We start from the raw sequence: 11,471 nt of genomic DNA on the forward strand, positions 1-11,471 counted from the left end.
TTTTGTCTTGAAAAGTGTTACATAAATAAGATGCATTCATATAATTATTATTATTACCGTTTTTATTATAATTATAGTAAAAAGTGCAATATTTCTCCCTGGATTGTGGTGGAGCAGATATATAAAATAGAAAACCTCAAAAATGTACTTTAAGCTGTTCTAGAGCAAATTAGTTTCTTTCTGACCACAGTCATTTCCTCTCTGAGAAAGTGGGAAAATTTGTGTAAAACTGAGGACTCATAAAACACAAGATAAATTATTAAGTTAATAGAAATGGAGAGGAGACAATGAGTAGCACACTCACAGGTACTGTATTGAGCATATATTGAAATGTGTAGCCATAATGGCACAATCCATTCATTCATCCGTCTATGACACACACCACTTTATCTTCTGAAGGTTGGCTGGAGCCAATCCTAGCTGACATTGGGCGAGAGGCAGGGCACACCGTTTACAGGTCGCCAGCGAAGTGCAGGCCTAACACACAGAGACAAACAATCATTCACACCTACGTTCAATTTAGAGTAACATGATGTCATTGGTGCAGCAGGAAGTGGAAGTAATTTAGTTTTTGCATATTCTTTCTACACCATTTCTCTCAATTCAACACAACTTGCAGAGGTAGGTGACTGAGGACAAAGAGAAATGAATTGAATTCTTGTGGAAACAGTTCGTGTAATAAGCTGCAGCTCAAGCAGTCGTCTTCTCAGACTATAGAAAATCTTGTAATTGTAAGATTATAGTTAAAGATAATGCATAAGATTCTTATTTTCTTATTGTTTTTCATAAAACCAGTTCTGCTGGTTCTACTTTGCAAAACCTGCATCACTACCCCTCTAACACCCAAAAAAAAAAAAAACAAGCAGCCATGGGAACAGTCCAACTGGCCCTTTCTCTCACATTCATTCATCTTGGAATGAGCTAATCCACTTCACCACACACACAAAAGCCCATGTTACATCACAAATCCCTCAAACTTCAGACACAGACAAACACTGTTTGTTTGTGCAATTGTAAACTGTTGGGTGGTTCACAAAGAGATGTCGAGCATGTCCTCTTTTGTTTGCACAGAACTTGCAGTAAGTGAGCGAGTGCACCATACGTTGACATGCATTAACCTCAGTGGTCCAAAGAGGACGGGTCAGGCCATGCAGTGACGTGATAGGGTCGTGGAGAATCACATAAAGCAGCAGCTGCAGGCATTGGACAATGGGCGTCTAAAAACAGCAGCAGAGCGACATCATTCATGCGATCATCAAGGTTTAATGGTGCTGTTAGTGCCTTTAATTGGCTGCACACGTTCACTGGGTAACTACAGCAAAACACAGCTTACAGGAACTGTCCACTGGTCACCCACATCCGCAGGCTGCTAATGAAAAATTCATTGGCTAATAAAGAACATTGAAAGTCTAGTCCCTTGCACACCCGCCTTCATGCCACTTGACACGAAAACACAACAATAAGTCAGTGGGGTAGGATACAGATTTTGCATTATTAATTCGTAGGCAGCACATAAACAGGCCACTGTGTTTACAGAGGAAGTTCCAAACTGTTCAGAACTTGAGCTTTCTTTTTCTAAGTTTATTGAATTAAACTAAGAGCCTCGCCAAATCACTACCAAAGTCTGATTGGAGTAAAACAGAGCTGCTCCAGCTTCCACTCTTATCCAGATCATTTAATGAAACAGCTTCTTGGAGGAGTTCCAACATGAGCTAATAAACCCCTCCCCTGGATTACTGCACTTGTAGCGGTGAAGACATGTTTAGAAGACTTTGTGGTAAACGCACCATCAAACACACGTAACTTTGGTCAGTTTCAGTTCTGCCGTGTTACTTGAACCAGGTCAACAAACTCTACTCAATCTGGATGGGACTTTGACAAAGGTCATAAGTTGATTATCTGGGTGTTTACTACTCCTATTTACTACTACGAATACTCCACTTACAGTATGTCCCTTTCAATGATTAACAAACTTATCACCTGGCTCAGTGTATATTTCAAGTCCAGGTCATTTTTACTGTTACTGTATTCTTAGGCTTTTTGCTGCAATGGCATCAATAAACACTACAGTGATTTTTAAATTTAAGAGTCCCAGCAAAACAAGTTCACCGCAAAACAGGCAGCACAACAGATAATACTTGGCGTCCACATCCACACTTAAAAGTCTAATATAATAGTGTTGAACCTTCCAATTTTTACTAACATGGCTGCAACACATATTATGCTGTCCGTTTTGTAGCCCACAGCTGATTTCCAAACCCTTAACACTGGCACTCAATGCAGCACAATTATGATTGAAAGATGTTTTTATTGTCAAATGACTTGACCAACATTGAATCCACATCATTACCAAGTGCTGCTCTTTATAGCCTTCTTGGTGCATTCTATATACAAATCTATATACACAATTTCTTCAGATCCAAGCGAATCATCTGCGTCAAACAGTCGACATGATGCTGCCCTATCCTTTGGATTGGCAAACAAATATGAAATAAAAGGTTATACCCTTCAGCAATAACAACATCTCACACATCGGTTCACATTATGATAAGTTTCTTTCCTCATAATTATTAGAAGATAAAAAAATGCATGGCCATGTAGGAAAGCAGTGAAAAAGAAACTACTTAGATTCCTTCAAAGTACAAACGAGATCTGCAGAAAAGGAAAGACCTGGAGAGAATGAAGCATAAAATTCTATGTACAATAAAAAGCACAATCTACTATGCAGGTTTCAAGCATTCATTCCTGAATGGGCAGATACCAGTGGGCTTGCTCGCCGTCGGACTTGATTTGACCTGACCTCTTTGTGAGTCGTGCTCCACTGAGAAGTCAGGACGCAGGTAAAGTGGAAACTGAATTCACACAGGACGCGGTGTCATAAATACAGTATGTTATGACCACTCAGTAAGCAGTCTGCAAAGCACTCTGATTTGTTGGCTGCGGAGTTTTCACAGTCTGATGTTGCAGTCTGCTGTCAGACCCCGGAGGCCGCCTGGCTGTTATAATCAGTGGACTCCATTTTAAGGATGTAAGGGATGATGCTGTCGATCTGCACGTTGCCGATGAGGCCGGCGAAGAACAGCTCCTCTGTGACAGCTGCACTGATCAGCCTGAGGGCAGGAAGACGCAGCAGCAGCTTGGATAACCTGGGAGTTAATGACAGGGAAAGAAGAGATATATGCTGAAAAATGTCAAATTCATCATATGTTCAGTAAAATGTAACTCTGTATTTGTACACCACTGCTTTTACAGCAGTCAGTTGGCAACATGTAGCATAGATATCCATGTATTTCAAGATTTCATACTGACAGTATAGAAAGTTTTAGCTGTGAATCCTGAACTGATGTCCTAATAATAAACATTTAATAAAAAAACATTATACAAAAATGAATAATAAAAAAAATACAGAGTACAAAGGAATTAATATATTCTTGAATCATAAGCAAGGGCAGAGAACATAATACCCCATAATTCATTTTATAAATACGTTTAAGAAAACAAGGAATAAAAGAGAGGTCGTGTCTTTTTGTGCTGCTCATGGGCGCTGCAGTATGTGCTCCCTGTGCCGCCGGAGTGTTGTGGCTAGAGGCAGGAACCAGTGTAAAAGGGGATGAACTGTACTTGAGTATGTTAGAGAGGGTACACAGGGTGGCCTCCTCACCCTGCCTTCTCCAGCTCTTCAAAGAGGAGACACAGACAAGGCTAGCATACTCAAGGACAGGATGAATGAAAGTCAGGTAGATTTGTTTTAGAACGTCAAATGGGGGGCCAGCTCTTTCTGCTGGTATAGTGGATTCTTTGCCAGGAGCATCTAATGACAAGTCAGAGTGTCAGACCATGTCTGGACAAGATACAAACAAGACTAACCGATACGAATCTTCTGGGTAGGTCCTGGTCACATAGTCCTGCAGCTCCATGTAAGCCTTCTCCTGGAACATCTCGATCTGTGGGATGTTATCTATGCCTGGGTGATCTAGTACAGAAACAGACACATGCACACATCCAGACATGAGTCTATGGGTATGTCTCAAAATGGTCCTCTGTATTACTTTGAGGATTTGGCCCCAATTCAAAGAACAAAAAACATTTTCAGTTTTTAAAGAAGCCTGTTATATACACACCAGGACTAAAGAGAACAATGGCTTTGAGGTAGGCGTACTCATACGCATCTGGGGACAGCTTGGACATGCTGTTACAGAACTCCTGCATCCTCCAGATGTGCTCCATTACTAGTTTTATTCGCTCTGGGGAAAGCTTCTCTGTTGGAGACAAAACAAAACAGAGAGAAATTTAGGGAACACAAGAATTAAGGGGCCCAAGCATCAGTAGTTTTGAAAACCAATACAACTGTGCCACATTCAAATGAAAATAACAGATTTAACAGTTTACACTTCTGAAATTATGTTCACAGTGTAAGACCCTCGCAGGCAGACAACAGCATACCTTCCTGTAAGCTGGTCTGCAGATGGTGGATAATGGCACTTAAGATGGTACCAACATTCATAATGTTGGAACACTGAGCCAGACCCAGGGCAAACAGTTCATTCCAGCAGTCCTTCATCAAGTTAATGTCATTGTCTTGACCACTGCAAAATAAAACTGGATTAATTAGAAAAGGGCATTTTATAATTGACACATGATGATTATAGTTTTTTAGGTGCATTTCTGAAAAAAATGAATAATCATAGGGGGGAAGGACTTACCCGAGGGTTTGAAAGGCAGGTATGGAGCGTGCCCAGTGCATAGAGAGAAAGAGTAAGCGGGAAGCCGACTCACAGATGTAGTTGACATTGAGGTACTCTGGCACAGGCAAAGGCATCATAAGCTGTAGAAACAAATTGAAAATCAGAGGGAGAAGACGCAACTTCAGTGTTAATCAGAAAAGGATGTAACTCTAAAATTCGTTATTTTGGTCTGTGAGGTGTACTTTTACCTTGAAAGGAATATGGCTGTCAGAGAGGAGAGGTCCCTCCAACTCCACTACAGGGCCTGACTGGTCTCCTGACATCAGCTGCATCGTGGCCTCCAAGGAGTCTCCTGCTGAGCCATCACCAGGGTGCAGGACTTTAGCCAGGGTGTCAAAAGCTCTGATGATACACAAAACAAGAAAACAAAATGCTCACAACAAAAGATCTTTGTTTTGATTTACACATAATATATAGTAGCTGATTAAGAAACAAGAATTATAGGACACAACTCGTAGCACTGCAGTGCACCCCATAATCCAAGATGTATTTTTGTTTGACTGACTATAGTGAAATCTAATTAAGTCCTTAAAAGCTGAGGCAGAGACCACATGGCCCTACAGGAAATTCTATTAAAGCTTTGTGACACACAGGAGAAAAACAGCAAACAGCCGCTGGGTTACTTTCCAGTGCTCCTGTAGATCTCCACATGCAGCATCAACTTCTTCAGAAACCACTGGTCAGTATCAAAGCCTCTTGATTCATTATGACGTGCATCATAATCCCTTACCGAGTGATATCACTTGCAGTTTGCTCGTCTCCTTGGATGTCTGTCATCGAGCTGTCGCCGTTGCTGAGCGTTTCAACTCCCATCAGATCGTTGCCACTATCACTCGCCTCCCTGGTCTTGTTGAGCTGGGCGAGGGACGTCACTACGTTTGCTAGTGTGCCAAGGTCGCTTTGAGATGGGTCATCCTGAGGAGGGCAGTGGAGTTGTAGGACATGCTTCAGAAATAAAAGTTTGTATTTGTTTGTCTGCTTCATGTTAGCAACACATTCACACTGTAAATATAAAGCATTTACATTTTCAGTATATAAATAACAGAGCCCATTCTAGGGTAAAGAAATCAATAATTTGTACAATTTAGATGAAACACACTGGTGAAAAAAATCACTATGATCATTTTATATTCAGTTTCTACCAATAGATTCCTTTCACCTAAATGTTACACACTGAACCTTTAAGGTTAGAATATCACGAGTTAAATGTTCTGTAATGTGATTGCATCAGTTACCTTGTCAGGAGATGCTGGGATCAAGATGGTATTTTCCAGCTTGGGGAAAGGTTGTTGGATGTTGAGCAACATGCTTGACTCAAGCAAACTTGTAGACCTGCAGTTGGAAATTTGATAACTCACACATCACATTGAATTATACAATACAGAAAAATGCAGTAAATTTACCACTGGATGTTCTTAAACTTGTTATAGTTAGAAATACACAGCATCATATGGAGAGTTTATATAATATTATATTAATAATATTAATATAATAATATTATTAATACGTTTTCTCATCATGTATGTAGATAGAGAAGACAATATGATGCAGTTTTCACATTTTTTCATGACAGGTGTATTCTATGAGATGCTAAGTTATATTGTGTAACGTTGGTTTAATAGGTACAATCAAATTTGTACCATTTGTATTGTCATTTCTGCGGTGAGACCAGTAAACAACCTAAAATTGCACTAAAAGTGATCACCCTCCAAGGCCAAAAAAAGCTCAATGATAAATGGAAAACCCCTCACTTTTCCTGCAGCAATGGAAGCAAATGTGTTTATGTAAGAACTTCTAGAGGTCCTTATATTATATATTTATATTTGTGTCACAGTGACAGTATTGGAATAAGTTGTATTACTACACCCTCCGATGCATAATTATTATTTACTGTAAATAAAACAAAAGAGTATAGCTTAGACTTTATCAATATGAAATTGACTGGAAACAGCTTCTGTTATGAGTTGGTGTTACATTAAAAAAAATCAATTTGACTCCTGTACTGCAGGAAGCCTTACTGTGTATTATTGTCATAATTGAGCGCAAAAAGATCCATTAAGAGAAACTGGTTGGTCTGAGGTTCATCCTACAGCGAGATATTGATCCACAACATTAGAAGAAAACCACAAGACGGACGATTCACTTGATATAAGGGGAGGACACAGTTTCCAGCAATAACACAAAGAAAAACTGCAAGTGCAACATATTCATGAGAACTTCTGTGACGGTGTTGGGACAAATTCATCAAGTAATGTTTCTTTTGTATTGTAGAAAGAATATCATAAGTGTGTTCAGCTACTGAATGAATAAAAAATAAATGTATTAAATTCAGAATTAAAAATTCCATTATTCTGTTGTTGTTTTTTTTATTATTATTTGTTTGTTATTTGCTTTACTTTTAAAAGTAAACTGAGAAATTACACTATGTTGATTTAAGTAACAACTGTAAAAAAAAATTGAGGTGTTTTACCACTTGACCAGAAATGTACCTAGCAGTTTCCTTGTCAGATACAAAAGTGGGTGTGGCAGCCAGAGGGCTGCACAGGTTCTTGCGGATGTAGATCTTCTCAGTGGAGGCAGCACAGTTGACCGATTTCTCTCTGGTGGTCACTTCCACAGGCTTTCTCTCACACTGCACAGCTAAAACACAAAACAAAAACGTAAGATCTTAAGTATGCGAGTCCTACAGAGCATATCCACAACTACATATTCAATATTATAGTCTCTTACAATCTTGCTTCATGCCCAGAGCTATGCAGCGCTGCAGTCGACAGTACTGGCATCGATTTCGGTGAAGCTTGTTGATTGCACACTCTCCGGAGCCCCTGCACGTGTACACCAGGTTTTTCCTAATACTGCGTTTGAAAAAGCCCTTACAGCCTTCACAGCTGACCGCTCCGTAATGCCGCCCTGACAGATGAAAAGATGGGTCACATTGCTGAACCTTAGCTTATGTGTTACTGAAAATAATAGTGAATATTTAGGAGCTAAAGGCAAACTCTCCTACCTGAGGCCCTGTCTCCACAGACGACGCAGTACTCCACAACTGGCTTCACCATAGACTGGTCTGAGCCTTCTGTCACAAACTGAAAAACAACCAGAGACAAAGGAATAGTTAATACAGCAAACATAAGATTCAGTTTAGACTGACTAAACAGAATTAGGCTTGAGTCATAAGACCCTGTTTTTGTAACCAATTAAAGGAAGTCACTAATATCCTCTGGCAATACCTGAATCTGCTGCCCAGCCAGTTCAGGGGAGGCAAACAGCAGCTGGTTAACCCCAGAGCTGTCTGGAGCGGCCAGGATGACCTTGTTGGGTGAACCCTCCTGCTTCGTCAGAATCACCTTCCCGCCAGGTGAATAATCTGCATTTGCTAGAATATACTGCTGCTTTCCAGGGGAAGATGGCTCAAGTGCTGTGACAATCTGGATCTTCTGGCCAGTTTGCTGATCTGTTACAATCTAATTGAAATAAAAACAACACATCAAAACATGAGAGTGCTGGCTGTAGATAGAGTGGGTGGGTTTCCTCTTAATTACTGAGGGAAGGGCAAGTGTGCAGGAAGTTGAAGCTCCACATACAGTTAGGAGAAGGTTATGGGTGGTTTGAAATCTCCTTTGCCACTAACACATGACTGTTGCAAATGACAATGGGCATGGTTTTAAGGGGCATGGTTTAACTTGATTCCCCATACACATGTGAGTAAGGGGCAGAAGAGAGACAGGTTGACAACTTGTTAAGTTAAATAAAAGCTTTCCAACAAGTGCTTTTAAACCAAAGACCCAAAAAACAAACCAAAGGCCCTGTTAAGTATTAACATCCTTTCTGAGAGACACAAGTGGACAATATCTAAGTTCATCTACGTCCTCAATGTGTCTCCTGTGACCACTTATCATTGGATCTCACTTCCCTGCTCTGTATGCAAAGACCAAATGATGTAATTTTTAACAGATTTAACAGATGTCCAATGTCGTTATAGCTGTTTTCAGACATGACCTCTGGGTAAAATCTGGAGAATTTGCTACAGAGTTTACCTTGCACATGTGCACGACACAGCGCAAGGTTTTCAGCACTGACGTGTTCACAACTGCATCATATCCTCTTCTTTATCAGGCGAGAGGTCGAGATGCCAGGTGCAGCAGACAGAGATAGGAAGTGAAATATTAAATCCGCAGACATCCTGTGCTTTCACATCGACTTCTCACTGAAAAGAATGTAGCCACAGGCGTACCAGACCACTTCCAAATGTGATTGGATCTCAGGACGCATTTGGGTGCGTTCAGACCTGTACCTAACCCATGACCATTTGTGATCAGATCACTCAGGATGGATGTTAATACCACATCAGTCTGGGATCAAAGACCTTGAACCCAAAACCTGAGAGTCAGGCAAAATCAAAACATTATTGCTAGAGGAGCCAATTTCGCAACAGCAGTGATGTGAGCTCTGCTGCTTTTACAGCTGCACCTTCTGAAAAGAATAGGTTGTATAAGCATAAATAAAAATAGTAGTAAATTTAATTCAACTCCAAACATTATATTAGCTCTCAGATCAGGAAAAAACTAACATGTACAGAAAAAACAAACCCACAGAGCCAAAGCCCCCCACTCAAATGGCAGCCAAGCTCAGGAAAGATTGAAATGTGTTCATTCGAACGTGAATAAAGCAGAATAACAGGCCGTCACATCACCTGGATTCTGTGTCCTAAAGCCATGTTGTTGTCTGCTGATACGAGCTGAATCCTTTGAGTCTGTCCATCCATTCTGATACTGTGAACACCTTCTGACACTGCTCGTCACATCAGAGCCCCATCAGACACACACCTGGAGAGAGAGAGCATAAGCTTTACTTCATGTGTTATCCACGGATATGGATCCTTTATTCACTCATCTTCTTTCTGACAACAGTGTAATACTATTTAACAGGCCACGGATATGTGAGTTCATTTTAAAGGACAGAGAAATTACCTACAACAACTAGGCAGTGTGGTTGTTGTGTTCATAGTCTCTGAAGTTTATTGTGCATCAATGTGGGATAAACGATAAAATGAAGGTAACGAAGGAACCGGTTACCCAGGCCAGAAAAATCTTTTATCCATGTTCACAGCAAACAAAGTCAAAATGAGCTTCACAACATCTGTTTAGAGGCAACAGATTTACAAACATCTGATTCTTCATACTGCGAGTCACGTTAGTTCGTGGCCTGTGCTAACACAATCTAGCCGGCGCTAGCTAGAACTGAACAATTGGCCCTGTTTTAAAATACAGCTAAATGTGACTGTGGCGCGACTAGAAATGAGCCGTGGAGCCGCAGCACGGACACAAACACGCTCCTGCTGTCGGCTGTTCAAAATCGATACGGAAGATAAAGGTATTTCTTTTCCTGTGGGTGAAAGGTCAACATTGAAGGGTTAAAGAATGCTAGGGTTCAGGGCCCGTGACGCCGAGTCTCAGAGTCAGCGGCGGGACTTCGGTTTCGACCACTAGGTTAAAGTCACATTGTTATTTCCGCTGGATCTCCGCGACAGATCAACGCTTGGAAGGAAAGTATATTCAACAGTACAACTTGCCGCCAATGCATTCGCGTTTCAAGTGGTTTAGTTTAGTTTGCGGAACCTGGTTAGCAACGTTAGCACAGCAGCTAACACCAGGAGACGTTGGCTCCGTTAGCTGACGCGGCTAGTCTTGTTAGCTACCTAGCTGGTCCGCTAACCGCTCGTGTGAACGCATTACCTCTAACAGCTACACGTGAGTGTTTTCTACTTATGCAGTTTCACAGTCGCTCTCAAATATCAACATTATTACATACCTGCCTTATTGTGCTTATACACGCTCGGCATCGGAGGACAATGCTAACGAGCTAGGTTAGCCTCTGCTAGCTGGCGGCTAATGGCAGCTTCCCTGCTGAAGACCCGCTGAACACTCCCTCCCTTCCTGTGCTGTCGGACCGTCGGGTCTCTGTCACCAGCCCCTCATGCCTCCACACGAGCAAACACGTCTTACCTGCCGAGGAGCTCTTAGTCAGGATAACGTATCGCTTTCAATAAATTAATATTTTATCTGTTTGCTGCAGTTGGTGGGAGGGTCAGAGTTCGTGACCTTTTTTTCCCCATTAATAAACGCGTGTGGCGCATGCGCGGTGAGACGCCCCGCTCCCGGTGCTGATGCTGTAAACCTGTCAAAGTGAAACTGCCTTTGTTGCTCTGGAGGTTTTACAGGAGTAACGACACATCTGTAAAAATCACATCGCGTACAATGAAATCTATGTGTCCTCTGGGTGTCACTGAGGAAGTGGGTGAGAGGAGGATGTTAGTGAAGCTGAGATCCATCATGGACATGCAGCCCTCAGCTCCTGACACTGTGGGGGCTGTGCAGCTCTTTGGGCAACAGTCTGCTGCACCCACACTGTAAGGATATATAAAAGCATATAGACTTTTTATATAGGTCTATGGTGAGAAGGAACTCTTCTGCAGGTCCTTCATGTAGTAAATGCTGCTCTGTTATTCTCCTACCACAACTACTTATCTTGACGTTTTATATACTATATTTTGCTCATCAGTGTCACATCAGTGTCCTCTGCACATTACTATATCATATTATTTCACATTATTCCACATGTATACCTCATTGTGATTTCACAACCATTTGTATATGTTTCACTTTTTAACTGCAATATGTATTTCTGTCTGTGAGATTCAATGGCTTATATGCAATCCATTTAACT

The 11,471-nt window shown here is 41.3% G+C and overlaps 1 protein-coding gene across 6 annotated transcripts; it reads right to left on the bottom strand.

Moving 5' to 3' along the window:
- Window positions 1–2,288: 2,288 nt before the first annotated feature.
- On the bottom strand, window positions 2,289–11,158 carry nr2c1 (nuclear receptor subfamily 2, group C, member 1). Of its 6 annotated transcripts, none has more exons than XM_020079418.2 (14): window positions 10,557–11,158; window positions 9,439–9,571; window positions 7,976–8,209; window positions 7,753–7,831; window positions 7,476–7,655; window positions 7,235–7,385; window positions 5,981–6,077; window positions 5,476–5,660; window positions 4,934–5,087; window positions 4,704–4,825; window positions 4,444–4,586; window positions 4,122–4,259; window positions 3,868–3,973; window positions 2,289–3,146 (listed from the first exon to the last, which is right to left on the bottom strand). In XM_020079418.2, the coding sequence occupies exons 2-14, from the start codon at window positions 9,508–9,510 to the stop codon at window positions 2,975–2,977; spliced, it is 1,833 nt and encodes a 610-aa protein (XP_019934977.1). In that variant the 5' UTR covers window positions 9,511–9,571; window positions 10,557–11,158; the 3' UTR covers window positions 2,289–2,974. The 6 variants fall into 6 exon arrangements, with proteins under 6 accessions (XP_019934977.1, XP_069384172.1, XP_069384170.1 ...); XM_069528071.1 differs by having other exon boundaries at window positions 10,751–10,885; XM_069528069.1 differs by having other exon boundaries at window positions 5,476–5,690; window positions 10,751–10,885.
- Between the last annotated feature and the right edge of the window lie 313 nt (window positions 11,159–11,471).

This window comes from Paralichthys olivaceus, chromosome 7 (genome assembly GCF_024713975.1).
Source record: "Paralichthys olivaceus isolate ysfri-2021 chromosome 7, ASM2471397v2, whole genome shotgun sequence".
Taxonomy (NCBI): domain Eukaryota; kingdom Metazoa; phylum Chordata; class Actinopteri; order Pleuronectiformes; family Paralichthyidae; genus Paralichthys; species Paralichthys olivaceus.